Below are 19,202 nucleotides of genomic sequence, written 5' to 3'. Positions count from 1 at the left end.
CTGAAGAAACTCCAACAACTCTCTAGGCTTTCCTATTGGCTGTCCGTAGCCTCCCATTGTGCTCCTCCAAGAGGTTGATGGAGTGTGAAACACCAAGGAAGCACTTTCTCTCTGAAATCTTTGTAATAAAACTCAAGGTGGGTCCCTTTCGTTGTGTTCTGCTTATTGTGTTCATCTTGTACTTGTCAATGTTATTGTTCTTGTCATGTATACTCTTGTCTTGTTAATGAAAATAACTTCGACAAGCTAAAAAAATGCAATGGGGAAGGTGGATGACGTTAGGAATTAGTCTTTGCTTTTACAAATTTCTTTTCTTTTAAAAAAGCATAAAGACGAGGTGTATATTAGTATTTCTTTTGTAAGTAGCGTACATAATCGCATGCACGTCATCTGTTGAGGTCTATAAATTGGGGCAATTTCTCCCTCTGCTTCTAAGCCACTAAAGCTCACTCAGGAGCATGCAGCAAGGACGAGTTGCATTGCCTGGATATAGTATGTTTGAGCATCTCTCTTAAGTGGGCGTTGTGCACATGGATTGTCTTTGGTGTTGATTATTGAGGGCTCTTTGTTACACTTTGCACTACTGTATATGACTCTTGTTCATCAGTTTTTGACAGCAGCTACAGAGATGAAAGAGACTTAAGGAAAACCCATAGCCATCTGTAGGAAGCTTGATTGGCCAATTGTTCTGAACAATTTATCTTCATCTTACAATATGTATGTAACAACTTTAATGCCACTCCTAAAATCAAGCTGTTTGCATAAGAAGGAAAGGCAATTCTAAAAGTCAGAAAGAGCTGATTTGGGGAAAACGTGATTTTGGTCATAAAATATATGGATGCATAAAGTTTATTATCTGACATTGTTGATGTTGAATGCTGCTGCCAATGCTTCTGATTGCTTCACTACTTTTAATCTGCAAATGGGAGGCATTACCGGTTGATTTAATATTTAGGGCAGCCAAGAATTGAAGTCTGTGAAGCTTCATGAAGATGAATAGATTTTAGCTCCAAGATTAGAAAGGTTTAATAGTTTTGGGTGTTAAATTTTAGACATGTATGTTAAGTCGATGATTTTGGGTGTTAAATTTTAGACACGTATGTTAAGTCGATGATTGTTTTCAATGTAGATGTTGTTGCACCAAGCTCAAAGCGGTGTTGTTGCTTTACAAAAAGCTATGGACGCTTTGTAAAGGGCACTGGTTCTTTCTTAGCAACTCAGGTATATTTTCAAGTATAGCAAATATTTTCTCAAAATATATTCTTAAGTAAACATGACATAGCTCTAAGACAAGCCTCATGCTTCTTTGAAATATGTATTTTTAGTGGAGAATAAAATATTCGCATTAAGGTCTACCTCTAGAGTGCCTTATATGCATGTTAGGCATTGTTGATGTTGGTGGGATAATTGTAGCTCGTTCAAGCAATGTGTGATTGAGTCGATGGTTTTGGCTATCTTTCGCTTTTATTCTTGGGCATGATGTTGCATCGTCTAGATGTATAGATACATACAACTAAATGGATCAATTCTGTACTAAATATCTCACTTCCTCCCTCCTCCCATAGGTAATGAATTTTCAGAATAGGATAAATCCAACGTGATTGGTGTTTTAGGTGTTGCTTTTGATAAGAGACAAGAAATGATCTCCTTGTAGAACTTACTATATAAAATGAAGATTGAGATCGAGTTGTCATACACAGTAATCTTACCTGTCCTTTAGCTAGTTTTTCTTTGACGATCACTTAGATATAGTTGAAATAAGAGAACCTTAAGCTGGAGATATTGAACACATGATTGTGCAAAGAGTAGTGTTAGGCCGAGAGAGGTGCCTGAGCCAAGGTTGATTAAACACACGGTATAACACATATAACACTTTAGAAAAGATGAGGCACTGTGGCATGTACAGAAAGATGAGTGTCCATGGACACATGGTTGACGTGTTAAAGGAGAAGAAAAGATGAGGCAATGTGGCATGTACAGAAATAAAAATGCCAATGGACACATGTTTGACATGCTTAAGGAGAAAACTTTTGGATTTATTTTCGAAATATCTAGCTTTTAGGAAGCCCTACCCTACTCTCTTGGATACCGTTGTCTTGGAGATGCAGTTGAGTTCTTTAGATTGACCAAAAGCCGAAGCAAGTTGGCCAACAACAAGTGGTAAACCTGAGGAAGATCAGGCAACCCAATTAACCCTCTTGTCCTTGTCCATGGGTCAAACCTTACCAGAAAAAGTGAGAGGAAGATCAATCTGGAGCCAAGTGCTAAAGGACTAGTTAGAAGCACCACCACTGCGACTCCAGGTGAATTACAAACCACTTGGAAGGAACCTCCCTAGTAGATGAATATCTGAGAGGCATGGAGAGAGGTCCAAGGGAAGGATAGCAAGCATTTAATCCCTAGCCTATGTCTTGGAAGGGTGGGACCTGCATGCAAGGAGGGTAGTGCCACGTCCTTTTGAAGTAAGGGATGTGTTTTAAGTGTGAGCTTGAGAAAGAAAGAAAGAAAGAAAGAAATAAATTCTATTGAAAATCTTTGAAAGACCGAAGGGTCTATGAATTGAAAGAACCCGACAATGAGCTGAATAGGTGGAGCCTCTAAGCAGGTAAGACGAATACAACATAATCATAGAAACACTAATACATAAATTGTCAGGGGTAATGTCAGTGTGTGCGTGTGTGTGAGTGAGAGACGGAGTGTGTGTGCGTGTGTGTGTGTGTAAGCATGTGTTTTTCCATACGTTTCTATCACGGGGATGTGAACTTATGAACCGTGACTAACTTTGGCTTAGGGGACTAGCCCAGGGGAAGCGACACTTCCGAGAAGTCCCTAGGTGCACACACTAGGCCTACTTGCTAGGGGCAAGGCAAGGTTTAGAGGGGTCTAAATGTTGGGCCCAAGGAGAAACCAATGTTTCATTGGTTAGAAGGGGTTAGGATTTTTAATGTGAGGGGCAAACCAATGGAACTTGGTTTGCAAGGGTTAGAGCTTTAATGAGGGGGCCACGTGGCAGCCCTTCATGCACTACCTACCACCTCTTCTTTCCTTTCTCCTCTCCCCAACGTTACGGGATGATTTTTCTTACATTTTTTGAAGGTCAAAGGCTTGGCATGCTTTCCAAAGCTCCCCGCTCGCATTTCTTGGATCTCCACGCATATTTATGCAGTCTGTACGGCTGTACAGACTGCATGCGCTACATTCAAGGCCCCCGTACGGGCTGCATGGGCCATTAGTGCTGCTGTATGGATCTGCTCCCTGTTGTACGGCCATTGAAGGTTGTTGTACGGTTATGTTCCACGTTGTACGGGGGGTTGTACAGGCCTGGTTTAACACTGGTTTGCTGCTTGCTCACCTCCCGAGACAGCTGCACGTACCTCAAGGCTGCTGCCCGCATCCGGAGGTGTTTTTGATCGCTGAATTGCTGCTGCATGCTTTTTGAAGCACTCATTCCGAAGCAGGGCTGTCATTTGAAGCTGCACGGGTCAATTCCAAGTTGCAGGTGGATTCTGCCATGGAAGTTTAGCCCTTCTTCACTCGCCCAAGCCTCTGCACCTATGAGCCTTGCTCTTCTCACATTTCTCAGCTCTGAGTTTTCCTTCCCCTCTCCTAGCTGCCAGTTCCTCCTGCTAGTCTCCACACTGGATCTGTTGCTTTTGGAGGTGTTTCGGAGGTGGATTGAAGTCAGTTGAAGCTGGGTTGAGTTCTCTTGTCGCTATGCTATCCCTTTCATGTTGATTGCATTTGGTGATTTTGGAAGCTTCTTATTGCTCCATTTGTTGTTGGAAGCTCCTCTTGGCCATCCAGGCAGTGATTGGGCACCCAGTCACAGAGGGTATAATCAAAGGGGCAATGTGTAAATTATCTTCCTGTATTCTGGTTAATTGTTCAGTCTGAGATTTGTGTTGAAGCTTGATCACCCTGAGAGGTTGATCAATGGGTTGTGGGATTGGCAGTCTTGTTGGATGCTTTGTGGAATGCTTGGACACCTTTAAAGTTGGTCATGAACAATGGTGAATGCCTTGGCACTTGGGTACTAGTGTGTGCACTAGGATGGAATGCATGTTGTAGCCAAAGTTTGGCTTGGACAGTGGAAATAGCTTGTGGGGCAGAGCACAAGGGAGCTCTTGTTGTACGTACCAATTTCATTCCTAAATAAATAAATAAATATCGGAAGGGGCGCCAAGTGTTTGGGGCCAGTGTGGTGTCTTGTACTTGGTTTCATTGAGCAGGGGCACTCTAGCCTCCATCCAGTTATTTCTCCGATTGTTTCTAAGTGGTATTGTTTAAAGTTAAGTGGTTGGAAATGATGCAATGTGGCTGTGAGTAATGAATATGCAATGCAAGTTATGGTCTACTGCCCTTTAGGAAACTGAAGGCCGGTTACAGTTTCCATACGGCATGTGTGTGTGTGTGTGTGTGTGTTAAAGCATAGAATTTTCGATACGTTTCCATGTGGCATACGCAAACGCGTATGGAAGTATGGAAAAATGCCCTTGGCTGAACCATACGTGGCCCTAAAATTTTTCATACTTTCAAAACATAAGGAGCTCAAGTTTTCAAAATTTCAACTACTTAGGCATTCCAAAAATATATCTAAAACCATTAAACATATTATAGAATTTTTAATCTAGATCTACAAAAACTGTGATTGGAATTCGAAAGACTTGTTACTTCATGTTTCATCGGTCGCCAACTAAATCTTAAACCATTAAACAGATTATAGAATTTTCAATCTAGATCCACAAACACCGTGACTGGAATTCGAAAGACTTGTTACTTCATGATTCATAGGTTGCCAACTAAATCAATGATCAAGGATTGAAGAGTCATGAGGCTTTAAACTTTTACAACACGAGTCTAAGAAAAACTTCCAAAGTTCCACCTGTCAGCTTTTAAGCATCAAAGCTGAAAACTCTAAACTCTAAAGCCTAGGCAGAAAAGATGAGGCTGCAAAAAAGGAATATGGCTACAAAAGTCAAGATGTAGCTTTAGTGTGCTAGCTCTAGAGTCTCAATGGTCAACTTCTTCCTCTTCCTCTCCATCTCCCTCATCTTCATCATCATCATCATCAGCATTAGCATCATCATCAACCATAGCAGCAACATCTAAAACATCATTATGAACCATAGCATCACAGCACTTGAGCTTGCACTTGCATGTCCTCTTGTCTTACCTCTAGTGGAAGCCTCTTCATCTAGCTCTTGTAGTTGTTGCAAAATAATCAGCCTGTCGTCATCCTTCTCTTGGTTGATCTTCTCCAAAGTTACCTCCATTTTCTCATACCCTCTCCCCTTTATCTTAGAAACGGGCCTGAGATTTGTATGTATGTAGACTAACTTTTCCGTATGGGACGGCTTCAACCTATTCCTTCTTTTAATGTGTAAAAGGGAAAAGGCGCTCAATTCCTTTCACAAGGGGATACACAACTTGCTTGAGAAAGAAAGAAAAGAAAGAAAGTTTATTAAAGTCTTCGGTAGACCGATGGGTCTATGAGACTGTGAAAATCCTGGTACAACAAGCTGTGGTAGTGGAGCTACTAAACGAGCATCCATACCAATGCAAAATGCAAAAATGCAGAATGGCAGTACTAAGTCCTAAGTACAACATAGTCATGTCGGTGGTCGACTATATATCAATCTCAATATCATCATCAACATCATCATCATCATCATCATTAGTAGCAAGATATCAAGATGGATGAGGCAGTGGAGGCATGAAGTCAGCAATAGAGTGCTGTTGGCCACTCAGAGGTGCGGTCCTGGCACGTCTCCTGGTCGTAGCTCTGCGTCTGACCAGGGCTATTGTGACCCCCGTCGGTCGGCGGGCTCCGACTCTAAACAAGGAGGGGATGTCCCCAAGTGTGATCTGTCTGTCGACCCTCTGTCTGAGTTGTCAGGCTGCGGGTCACGTTCATGTTGAGGCCTTGTCTCGTGGGGGTCCGTGTGATCTAGCTGAAAGACCTTCGTGATAGAGCTCTGAGAGGGATCAGCCGAGGAAGAAGTCTGCTCCTGTCTCCGTGCTCGGAGTATCCTCTGTCTCAACCTCCTGCATGGCACACAGTGTGCATATGCGCCTCTCCCTAGGTAGTCGCTCCCTGAGAGAGAATCCAAAGTGCAAGCTGCTGCGATTTAGGAGTGCTGGCACCAAATGTTTTCCACCATTTAATCGGATAATGCATCCTCTTTTCATCTTTGGCATGCCCCCCTCTGATTTATATACATCTAGTGCATCAATAAGGAATCCCTATTGCTCCATATCATACTTAGTGTAGTGCTCTGAACTTTCATCCATCCACTATTAACCTCTGCATCACTTTCTTGGTTGTTTCCTCTCAATAGAGGATGCAAAAAAAAGCCCACTGCATGTAAGGGAGAGTGCATCATATCCCAACGATCGATACAAAGGTTCTTGACTTTATCAAGCCTCCTTGCATCAACATCATCCATCGACTGAAGTTTCTCCACCATCCGATTTTTTGCCTCATTAATCAGCCCCATAGCGCCTCCCTTTCTATTAGCCAATCGAAGAATCTTTAAGAATGGTGCACAACATTTAACGATCATTTTTGCATTTTTCCAAAACAAAGACCCCAAGATAATGGATGTGACTTCATTTGCCTTTTTAGTGCGATATGGCTTCAATTTTACCCATTCATCACGCACAACCATTCTTCTCAATCCGTTAAACGCTCTACTGTACAACAATTCTACTAGCACAATGTACATGTATGCAAATCTCGTGGGAGTAGGCTTGAGTAGCTCCTTTGTGCTATCCTTTCTGTACAATGCCAAAACATGTGGCTTTCTTGTGATGAAGCTCACAATTTTGGTGCCTTGCTCTAACACAGGAGCAACCCAAGCCAACTTTCCTAGGTCCTCAAACAACAAATCCAGACAATGGCATGTGCACCTTGTGAAGAAGATAGAAGGCCATTTTTGCTCAATGAGTGACCCGGCACGAACACAATTTGCAGCATTATCCATGCAAACTTGCACAACATTTTTAGGCCCAACATCCAAAATCCCTTCTTTTAGAATGCCAAATATGTATTCCTCTTATTTATATTGTCCACTTGCGTCAACAAACTTCATAAATACCGTTCCATGGATTGCAGTAGCCATAATGTATATTATAGGTCTTCGCCTATTATCTGACCAGCCATCACACGTGCATCCATATTTCTTCCATTTTTCCCGCACAGCATATAAGTCTTTGTCAACACACCTGACTTCTTCTAACAATTCCTTTCCCGCAATTGATTGTAAGTGGGTTGCTTGTAGCTAGAACAAGTTCCCCACCTGCCTTCACCATGTCCAAAAAGTAAGGAGATTTTACCTTCAGATGGGGGATATCTTCAGCATAAGAGAACCTGCATACAACCCTGGTTGCATTCTTCTTTGCTTGTAGATTCCATGCCTTTGACAAATTCCCTTGAGTGCTAGAGACTCTCCGTTTCTTTGTTGAAGAGCGAGCCTGTGCACCCATTGAAGAGGACATTCCACCACTACCATTTGCACCAATACATGAAACATGGGCTTCACCCAAAGCAGCACCTCCATCGTCGATTTGAACCATTGCTTCATTTGCTTCCAAAGCAAGATGCAATCTCTTGCATACTTCTTTCACATCCCGTGGAGGCGTTGGGCATTTGTCTACCCCATATCCTTTGAGGCCCAAAAAATGCGCTCTAATGCATGTCAGACTACCATAGCATGAATGAGGATATTATTGGCACTTCATTGTGCACATGCCTTTTGGGAGTTTTTAAAGACTGGTTACATAGTCCCACTCTTGCTTCCTTTTTCTTCCCATCCCCACAACCTATAGGGGAGAAGAAGAAACTTGATCAAAATCTAGATGGCAGATTCCATAAGAAAGAAAGAAGAAAAGTGAACTTAAAATTGCTTGTGCAACTGTGGCTAGGCTCTGGTTTTTTCTTGCTTCAAACACTCAAATATCTCCCTTTGTATGGCCTGTTTATAAGCTCAGTTTGCCTCTACTGTTTTGCTGTCTGTAAACTATGCTTTCCAAACTTCTTTTGATGTCCCTAAACCCTGGTTCTCTTAGCTCACTTCGCTAGGTTTTGGGTTATTTTCCTGGCTGAAATGGATACAGTTCAATAGAAAAGGGTGACCTCAAGCGTTGTCAGGCATTGTTTGTAGAAGGTTCAGAATTACGGACACTTTGCAAGAAGCCTTTTATGAAATTAATCAAGCATGGGGTGATGAGCCCATGCCAAAGTTTCGTGTTTCAGTTCCAGGTCAAGTTCTATATGCTCCAATTATGACCTTGTCCCAAAAAGCTATTGTTTTTTTTCTTTCCAGGAAGGATGCCTGATGCAATATGCTATGTTGTAGGCCCTTACAAGGCTGCTAGGGGATTTTATGAGTGGAGAAATCCCCTTTGTTTGTGGATATCAATAGGTGCATTTATATCCTTGGATGCCTACTAAAGATTACCCGAGTCTTAAATGGCACAAATGCCTTGTGGGTGGAAATGGTGGATTTACCACTATATTGTGGGCCAGCTTTGTCATACTTAGAAAAGGATGAAAAGGCTTTAGGAATGTTCTTTGTGCCTCTTGGCAATACTAATTGTTTTTGTGTGTTCTTGGATACTGATACGCCCACTTTGCCACATGTGGCTTTACAGGTGGATATGCCGGTATGTCTTCTCAGTAGGTCTTTTCGAAATTGAAATGGAGCAATTTTGCAAGAACTTGTTTTGAGTGTGGCAAGTTTGGTCATATGATGTCACCATTTGGGAGTTCTCCTAAGAAAATAAAGAGTAATCTTTATTGGAATTGACTTCGGTCAAAGAATGGTGAAGTTGGTTAACCAAGAATAAGTTTTATTGTTTTTACTTTTGCCTTGCAAAGAGAATTGTGGGGACGCCCACAAGGGACTAGAAATAGTCCAAGAACTAGGAATGCATGCATTTCGCTAACCTCTAATGGGTTAAAGTGTTGGAATTTGTTTGTGCAATGTATAGGACCTAAGAGAGTGCAAAAAGGACCCAAGATTGGGGAGAAAAGCACAAAAAATAGGTCCCACAAGGCTCTCAAGCAAGGACAAGGGGGCGCCTCTTTAAAAGAGGGCCCACAACCAAAAAGGTGTCTAAAGCCTCCAATTTAGGAAGAAAATCCTGAAAGCTTGGCTTTTATGTAAAAGTAGCTTTTAGAAGCAGGCCCTAGCTTTTTGCTAGACCAAAGGCCCCAGGCCTCCTAGATGTATTCAAAATTGTACTCAGTTCTAAGCTCTTTCAAGAGCCAGTTGTACAAAGATTATTCTATTGCAATAAAGACCTTCGGGGGGGTCTAGCCCTTATTTTTGAGCCCTAGTGTGGCGTTTTGTCTTCTCTCCCCCACTCCCAGAGTTCTATCTTATTGCGAATCAACTATCTCTCCTCTAGGCTGAATTGCGATTTACTCTAGCTCCAAGATCTTGTATCAGGTGCATGTGTGAGTGCCTAGAGAGGGAGAACCTGCTGCGATTTCTGTTTCAGCTGCCTGTACTAGTTGTGAATTATTTCTCGGGAGCCTAGCACTGCTGTGATTTTGGTCAAAGAGTGCCCAGGACCCTTAAGGTTTGTTTCAATGGTATCAGAGCGTGGTTTTGCTACTTTCCTTGGTAGCAACGGTTTGCAGACTCGGCAAAGACATTTGTTAGGCGCATATCGGGAGACCTCGGTAATCGCATCCGTCAGGCAGACAACACTCAGTAGGCAGAGACCTCAATAATCGCCTCTGTCGGTTCGCACGGCACTTAGTGCGGGGAGATCCAAATCTCGAAGCAGAGACTTCAAGGAAGGTGGTAAGTCGGTCACGTTTCCAGTGCCCCGAAAGGCATGTAGAAAACGCCAAGAGAACCGCCAAAGCCTATGGTGGGAGGAGTCCGAGATATGTTCAGAAGAACCACAGAACCACGAAATCGAGAGCTTTGCCTTGCGTGGGGTGAAGTAAGAGATCAAAATGCTTGATCCAGGCATTACCGATAATTTCATTTCATAAGATCTGGCTTTGAGGCTAGGAATTAAGATGGAAGAATTGGGATTATCTTTGGATGTAGAGCATGTTTTGTTGAAGGGGATCCAGTCAAAGTCACACCTTTGATTGGAAAGCTCAGAATTCATGTACAGGACTATGTAGACCACGAAGAGTTTTATGTTTCACCTCTCAAGCATTATGATGCTATTTTGGGTATGCCGTGGTTCCATAGGAAGGAGGTAGCTCTTGATTCTAAAGCAGGAACTCTTAGTTTTGTTCATCAGAATAAGCAACACAAGATTTTGGCCAAGGGAAAAGGCGAGACCATTCTAGTTGTATCAAATATTTCCGCTGCTAAATCAATAAAGTTTGCAATTTTTGCGTATCTTTGTTAAAGAGAAAGAGGGTGAACCTCAAGTGGGAATAAGTCCTTTAGAAAAAGAAAAATTTCAGTTTCTAGAATCTTTCAAAGATTGTTTTTCAGATTCTCTACCAGGAGAGCTTTCTCCAGAACGTCCTGAAGATCATGTTATAGAGGTCCTTCTAGGAAGTGAGCCCCCGAATCGACCACCTTATCGTGTGAGCACAGCCCAGATTGAAGAAATTATGGCACAGGTACAGGATTTGCTCTCCAAAGGACTTATCAGGCCGAGTTCCTCACCCTTTTATTCACTAGTGCTCTTAGTTCAAAAGAAGGATGGCTCTTATCGTATGCGTGTGGATTATAGAGCTCTTAATAAAATGACAGTCAAGTACAAGTTTCCAATCCCTCGCATAGATGATATTTTGGACAGACTGAAAACGGCCACAATTTTCAGCTGTATTGACTTAAAAAGTGGATATCATCATATAAGGATCCACCCACAAGACGTCCATAAGACAGCTTTTTGGACCACTTTGGACTTATGAGTTTGGGTAATGCCTTTGGGGCTTACCAATGCACTAGCCACTTTCAATCGTATGATGGACAAAATTTTCAGATCTTACAGGCACTTTCTTTGATGATACTTTGGTCTTTTCTAAGACAGAAGAAGAGCACAAAGAGCACTTGGCTACTGTGTTTCAATGCAAAAAAGAGTGAACTCTTTCTTGACGAGATTCATTTTCTTGGAAACCTTATTTCCAAGGAAAGGATTCGGATGGATCCAGCCAAGATTAAAGCTATACAAGAATGGCCAGAACTCACCTCGGTGAAGTACGCAGCTTTCTTGGGCTTTGTTCCTATTACAAACGCTTCATTTGGCACTTTGCTGATATAGCAGTCCCCTTACGTGACTTGACCAAGACAAATGTAGTTTTCAGGTGGGGAGAAGGACAAAGGACATCTTTTAATGCTTTCTTTGACATCTTTTAATGCTCTCAAAGAAAAGCTAATGACCGAGCCTATTCTTGTTATTCTAGATTTACAGAAACCGTTTGATGTTGACTGCGATGCATGTGGAGAGTGTGTGGGAGCTGCCCTCCATCAAGAAGGTCGGGTTATAGCCTATGAAAGTAGGAGGCTGCATGATGCCGAGATGTTTTTGGGTGTTTATGAGAAAGAGATGCTAGCAGTTATTCAAGCTTTAAATATTTGGAAGCATTCTCTCCTTCGAGCTGACTTTACAGTCAAGACCGACCACCAGAGCCTCAAGTATTTCTTGACTCAGACCAAGATCTCTGAAAAGCAAATGAAGTGGGCAAAATTTCTGTCCATGTTTCATTTCCAGATTGTCTATACTCCAGGAGCTCAGAACAAAGTTACAGATGCGTTATCCTGTCAGCCGACAGCCTGGTTGGCTGTCTGACTGGAACAGATGAGGTCTGGCTGACCTGGCTACTCCCCTACCTGGCCTATAAAAGGCCTCATTGCTTGGCCTTTGTTGCCCAGATCTGGGACTGCTCCTAGCAGCCCAGAACAGCCCCTTAGGCCACCAAAGTCTGCAGCAGACAGCAGGGCCTTATCTAACAAAAAGGATCCTTCCCTCCCTGGCACCTGCCCGAAATCTAGGGCATATACAAAAACCATGGGCAGGCCTGCTGTCCCCGTAAGGGGGCTCAAAGGCAGGCGCTGCCCTCTTTCAACACCCCCCTCAGTGCCTGGCTGTGGGCCTATACCCACATGCTGCAAAATATATTCAAGCTGCTCCCAAGATAATGCCTTTGTTAGGAGATCAGGTACATTCTCCTTTGTCGGACACCGCACAAGCTCTACCACCTGATCTTCCATTAGCTTACAGCTTTGCACGATTATGAAACATTGGATTGTGTGCAATAGCAATGCAACTCTCGCTTTCACACTAGCTTCCTGCAGGATCCTCCTGTGTATGTGTCCCACATCTCATAACAACTCTCTGAGCCAGACAGCTTCGCACGCTGCTGATCTCGTAGCTCGGTACTCTCCTGTCGATGAGAGTGCCACTGTTTGTTGTCTTGAAGAGACCATGAGAAATATTCAGCAGGGGGTATCATCCAGCCAGTATATACTGAAAGATGGACTTCTCATGAAAGATGATCATCTTTGTGTGACCCAAGACATGCGAGCCAAAGTTTTCGAAGAATGCCATGCTCCTCCTCATGTAGGGCATCGAGGTATTTTGTCTACTACACAGGCCATTGAGAGAGATTTCTTTTGGCCAGGAATGCAGAAAGATATTCATGAGTTTGTAACTGAATGTCTTACGTGCCAAAAGGTAAAGTATGATAAGCAAAAGACCCCAAGACTTCTCATGCCGTTCCCCTTAGCGCAGGGACCATGGAAAAGTATTGCCATGGATTTCATCTTTGATCTTCCTAGATCCAGATATGGGAATGATGGGATATGGACCATCATTGGCAGGTTTAGCAAGCAGGCCCATTTCATTCCAATAAGAAAAACTATTAAGGTAGACCACATGGCTAGATTGTTTTTGGCACAGATTTTCAAGCACCACGGATGTCTAAGTCGATTGTTAGTGATTGAGACCCCAGGATGACTAGTTTATTCTGGAGAGCATTATTTGATAATATGGGTACGAAGTTGGACTTTTAATCTTCTTTCCATCCTCAGTCAGACGAACAAGGTGAGAATGCCAATTCCATGGTATTGGATCTTCTCAAGTGTCATGCATCTGAGCAGAGGGTCGAATGGGAAAAGTATCTTCCTCTTGTGGAATTTGCATACCATAATATTGTTCATAGTCCACTGAGTCCCATTCGAAGTTATTTATGGAAAGGTGATTCTGCCACCTATCCTCGGAACAAAGGGTGAGATATTTGCAGCCGACCAGTATATCCGAGACTTAGATACAGCTTTCTCTCAAGTTCGAACAACAATTGAAAGATCTCAACAAAAGCAAAAGAAGGTAGCAGAGACAAGCACCAAAGAGAGATGAATCTCCAAGAAGGAGACTGGGTGCTACTAAAGTTGAAAAAGCACGGCTCAGAAAGATGAAAGGAAAACCAGGTATTATGGGCCATTCAGAGTAAGGGACTCCATAAATGAAGTCGCTTTTTGACTAGAGTTGTCCGAGACTTAGAAGATTCACAATGCTTTTCCATGTGAGTCTTCTAAAGAAGTATCACAGACCAGAACCCACAGAACCATTTCAAGAAGAGCCACCTGAGGTGGAAGAGATGGGGGAGATCCTCCAACCAGAACAAATTGTATATCATACAAAGAAGAAAGGACCCAGATGCAAGGTTATCCGAAGATACCTTGTCAAGTTTAAGAATTATTCAGCACTTGATGCCAAGTGGGTAGATGAGGAATTCTTCTCAGAGTATCCTCAAGCTCTACAGTTGTATCAAGAAGCTTTTCAGTTGAGGACAACTGTTTAGAAGCCGAGGGGATGCCACCATTTGGGACTTCTACTAAGAAAATAAATAGTAATCTTTATTAGAATTGACTTCGGTCAAAGAATGGTGAAGCTGGTTAACCAAGAATAAGTTTTATTGTTTTTACTTTTGCCTTGCATTGGAAAAAAGAGAACTGTGGGGGCAGCCCACAAGGGACTAGAAATAGTCCAAGAACTAGGAATGCATGCATTTCACTAACCTCTAATGGGTTGGTGTTTGTTTGTGCAATGTGTAGGACCCAAGAGAGTGCAGAAGGACTTAAGATTGGGGAGAAAAGCACAAAAAGCAGGTCCCACAAGGCTCTCAGCAAGGACAAGGGGACGCCTCTTTAAAAGAGGGCCCACAAGACTAAAAAGGCGCCTAAAGCCTCCAATTTAGGAATAAAAGCCTGAAAGCTTGGATTTTATGTAAAAGTAGCTTTTAGAAAGCAGGCCCTAGATTTTTGCTAGGCCAAGTCTATAAAAGAAAGGCCCCAGGCCTCCCAGATGTATTCAGAATTGTACTCAGTTCTATGCTCTTTGAAGAGCCACTTGTATGAAGATTGTTCTATTGCAATAAAGACCTTTGGGGGGTCCAGCCCTTCTTTATGGGCCCTAGCGTGGTGTTTTGTCTTCTCTCCCCCACTCCCAGAGTTCTATCTTATTGCGAATCAACTATCTCTCCTCCAGGCTGAATTGTGATTTACTCTAGTATGACGATCATTTTACCTCTTCATATAACGAACACTCTCTTCAGTTTGTCAGCTCAACAGTCAATCACGGGGCAGACACACGTAAATTTCCTCCCAGCCAACCTGGGTGGTAGCAAACTCTTAGAATAGTCCATATACGTAAAGGCTCCAGCTTGCAGATTCCACCAAGCTCCAATTCCCTAGATGGATCTAGTATGCCACATGTCTACATTTGACGGCATCTCCTCAATGCATCATTTACCTCTCTCTTGGGATAACATTGAAATCATTTGCCCCTTGTCATATTTAATGCATTTAGACCCCTTAGCCTTAGATCCACCTAGTCTTGTGCCATGTCACCGTGACCAAGGACCTTGACCTTAATTCCTTTTTGATCATTTACGTGAAGCCCAAACAAATATAATACAAACATTGATCCTTTAAAGGAAATGTCGACCGACCCTTCCGAGGTCATGTTGCTTCAACTTGAGCGTAACATTCCTTCCCTCTTCAGGCATCAGCGTCCTCGATGATAAAGTTTGGGAACACTCTCTGTTGGTAAACTGAAAGGAAAGGAAAGAGTGGACACAAACTTAGAATACTTGCATTACTTGCTTGTAGAATGAAGAAGAGTGAGGTCCTTAAGTAGGCACCTCGTACATGCTCATTGACATCACTGGTGACTTCAGAGCTCCACAATCATCTCCTCAATCTGCTCCTAGATTCTCTCAATCATCCTATGTGGCTCTTCCACCACCTAACTGTGCTTGTGGGCACTTAATTGTGCCTCTAGCACTCACACATAGAAACATAAGGTGTGCCTGAGGCATACACCTTGAGATATCCCATCAAACCCCCCCTTAAGGGAATGCCTCAGGCTATGTCAAGGATACATCTAGTCTCATAGTTTCTCATGCCATCTCATGGTGGTCAAGGATAAATCTATGGCTAGGTTCTCATGCTAGCAAGGGTTTCCTTGGGTGTAAGGTAAACAAAAGGGATACAAAAAAACTTTCCAATGGTTATCTCCCCTGCATGTACATGCACACAATGTTTGCAGGAGGTACCATGGAGCAAAACATACACATGGCCTACATCATAAGGTGACCAGAGGTGTTTACAAAAGACACAAAACACAATAGTTTATTTTCATTCATTTTGGAGGACTATCCAGGCTGAGTACCTTGACATAAAGAGAGATCTAGAGCATACATAGAGATGATTTAAAATGCATAATCTTCATGGGATGCCTCATCTTGTGGAGGAAAAATATCCATGTCAAGGCAAGGTCTTACCACATGGGCAGTGTCTAGTGCCTTATAAGATGGTACTATGATAGAACAAGTGGATCTGGAAATCATATCCTTCAAGAGAACAATTATCTTGTCATCTCCATAGTTGTGTAGAGAAGCATATCTTAGGTATCTGACCTTCATCTTTTTCTTGTACTTGGAGTCAAATAAAAGTGCCATGAGAGGGTAGATCTCTGGCTTTGTAGTTGCTTCCTTTTTGGCAATCTTCAACAAGGAAGTCAAGTTGACATTTTCATCCTTTGTAGCATAACAAGACATTGCTTTATGTTTTGGCTTTTCACATATTTTGCATAAGCAAGCCATGAGAGGGTCTAACCCAGGTATTAGGCAGTGTCTTCTCTCTTACAGGGCTTAGAATAAGAACTGAAATGCTTTAAAATATAAGCATTTAATGTAGCAAAGTCTTTTGACCAAATTTCAAACAATGATGCTTCTTCTTACATGCTTCATAGAGGTGGCTAAAATGAATACTTTCCAATCAAAACCAGGTCTAGCAATTCAAAACAAAACTGAAGCCACACTTGTACTAAAGTTATTGAAAGTTTCAAAAAACCAGAAATGCTAGAGTAGCATTTTATGTAGCATCATCTTCAAAAACTTGTCCAAAACTGTCAAAACTAAAAGGCTGAACTTGGAGGGCTTGTAGCTCACTCTTCAAAGCAAGGAAAAGAGGGCTTTCTGAAGCAAAAGAAAGCTCATATACCAGAGAGGGTCCAGCATAGAGGTTGGACGAAATGGTGCGCACTTTTGCCCGGGGGAGTTGCTACAGGCTGAACCTGAGTTTTGACGATTTCTCCCTCGTTACTGAACCAAATGAGCTAAAAAATGGCTCAAAATCTTCGTCTTGAGGTCGCCCATCTACTCCTAAGAGGGCTCAGGCAATGGCGGAGCAGGCAGGGAGTATTGAGCAATAGAAGAAATGGCGAAAAATGCGCTGTTTGGGGAATGGCAGCCAACACAGACGTTTTTTCTTCAATTGCTTGCAGGTGGAAGTTCGCCCATACTAGAGGAGTTTCCAGCTCAGAGGGTTTGGGCAATGGTCGTTTGTAGGTGGAAACCAAGCTCTCAAAGATTTTGGGAAGAAAGAGGAAAATGGAGAAGAAGAAGATGAAGAAGAAGATGATGATGTGGCAGAAATGGGCTCAAGGGGGATCAAAGGGCTCTGATACCATGTTGGTAAACTGAAAGAAAAGGAAAGAGTGGACACAAACTCAGAATACTTGCATTACTTGCTTGTAGAATGAAGAAGAGTGAGGTCCTTAAGTAGGCACCTCATACATGCTCATTGACATCACTGATGACTTCAGAGCTCCACAATCATCTCCTCAATGTGCTCCTAGATTCTCTCAATCATCCTATGTGGCTCTTCCACCACCTAACTGTGCTTGTGGGCACCTAACTGTGTCTCTAGCACTCACACATAGAAACATAAGGTGTGCTTGAGGCATACACCTTGAGATATCCCATCACTCTCCGTAACTAGTATACGGATTCCCAGGTAGCTTCTCATAGAGGTAAACCATGCCATGCAACCAATACCGTGGGTATCTTCTGATTGCATACTTGCATCGTTCCTCGGTCCAGGATTCTTGTTGGTTTGCGTCCTGCATTATCCTCTATCTCTTGAAACAAAACAACACCCTCGATTAGTGAGTCACCTGTATGCAAAAATTTCTTTAAGCGAGAAACATGAAACACTGGGTGCACCTTACAACCTTGTGGTAATTCTAATTTATAGGCTACTTTGCCTATTCTTTTTAGAATTAACCATGGCCCACAATATCGGGGTGATAACTTAGCACACTCTCCTGCAGTCAAAAACTTAAAGTGCGAAGGAACTCTGAGAAAAACTTTTTCTCCTTCCTTAAATTCTCTAATGGATCTGTTTTCATCCGTATACGCCTTAGCTCTATCCATAGCTTGGCAGATGTTAGCTCTCGCAAGTGCTAGCATCTCCCGCATCTGAACCACAAAGTTCGCGGCACTAGGCACTTTCTGAGGTGCTCCAATTGCAGTTGGATTTGCTGGTCTATAACCATAGTCCAGCTCAAACGGACTGAACCCTGTAGAGGAATGTTTTCTATCATTGTAGGCAAGTTCTAACAATGGCAACCACTTGTCCCATATATGTTGCCTCAATGACACATATGCTCTAAGCATATCCTCTAAAATTTGGTTGATTCTTTCTGTCTGACCATTCGTTTCTGGATGATCCCCACTACTCATTCCCAACTCAGTCCTTAGTGTCTCAAACACTGCAATCCAAAAATGACTGGTATATTTGACATCCCTGTCTGACACTATGGATTTGGGTAATCCATGCAAACGAAATATATGTTTAATAAACAAATCCGCCACTTGCGGGGCACTAATAGACTCTCTAGTTGGAATGAAGTGAGCCATCTTGGTAAGACTGTCAACTACCACAAGGATAGAATCATATTCACCTTGTGTCATAGGCAGACCTACAATAAAGTCCATGGAAATGCTCTCCCACCTACCCAGTGGTATTTCCAAAGGTTGTAAAAGTCCGGGTGGCTTCACCCGCTCTGCCTTACTTACCTGACACGAAAAACAACGTGTCACATATTCATGAATATGTTTTTTCATTTTCGGCCAAAAGTCTCGCTTCACGAGACCATCCATTTTCTCGACTCTTGGATGTTCCGCACATGGGCTATCTGTTGGAATCGGAGTCCTAGTGTATGTGGTCCTAGTGTGTGTGGTCCTAGAATCCTAGGAGTGTCCTACAGTTGTGTGAGTGTGAAGAGTCTTGAGGCCACTTGTGCCACTTCATGTGGTAGATGTGATTCCTCACCTAAATTATAGGATCTAGATTCTCTTGTGTGTGACCTCATCTATGAGGTGTCTGTGTGGGAAGATAAGGCTTGCCCAGCCTATAAAAGAGGCTATGTACTTCGTGTGTTTTTAACCAACTATCAACATCAGCTATTGTGCCTCAGCTCTTGTCTCCAATCATGTGTCTCTCACCCTCTCCCATTTTCAACAGTTGGTATCAGAGCCACCTTGAAGCGTCCTGCCCATTCCTCTCCTCGTAAGCTCCTCTTGTAGCTACTCGTGATTTCCTCCTCTCCTTGAGGTGATGAGCGTCATCAACGAGGAGCTGCGTTGCCACACTTGCGTCCCCTCGTTGCCACACCTGCGCTATCACACTTGCACTGCCACACCTGTGCTATCACACCAGATCTGAGTTGGCCTCCCTCACGATCTGCTCACGTCTTGCTGCTGCCGCCTCTCCGCTATTTTCCCTTGTGCACCATTCTGCCCGCCATACTGCGGAGCTTCTACCTACTGAGTGCCCGTACACCCACGCTGTTTCTAGTTGCCCACGCAATTGGTTGCCCACGTAGCTAGACCTGTTACAGCTTTGGTCTTGTAACAAGGCGATGACTTGGCG

The 19,202-nt window shown here is 42.9% G+C and overlaps 1 protein-coding gene and 1 pseudogene across 3 annotated transcripts in view; one reads left to right on the top strand and one right to left on the bottom strand.

Annotated features, from left to right (window-relative positions):
* The window catches only part of DNMT2 (DNA methyltransferase-2), a 79,213-nt gene that overhangs the window by 47,131 nt on the left and 12,880 nt on the right, over positions 1 to 19,202 (top strand). For all 3 annotated transcript variants that reach the window (XM_087379009.1, XM_087379010.1, XM_087379008.1), the window contains one exon: positions 1,130 to 1,221. In XM_087379009.1, coding sequence (XP_087235135.1) covers positions 1,130 to 1,221 — 92 coding nt within the window. The remainder of the gene's footprint in view (positions 1 to 1,129; positions 1,222 to 19,202) is intronic.
* On the bottom strand, positions 5,106 to 7,812 carry LOC147898507 (uncharacterized; annotated as a pseudogene).

Source organism: Dipteris shenzhenensis, chromosome 9, assembly GCF_047967505.1.
Source record: "Dipteris shenzhenensis isolate YYH24624 ecotype China chromosome 9, Dip_SZ_1.0, whole genome shotgun sequence".
NCBI lineage: Eukaryota > Viridiplantae > Streptophyta > Polypodiopsida > Gleicheniales > Dipteridaceae > Dipteris > Dipteris shenzhenensis.
Note: the sequence above shows the minus strand (reverse complement) of the source record. Positions and strands in the feature narration are given on the sequence as shown.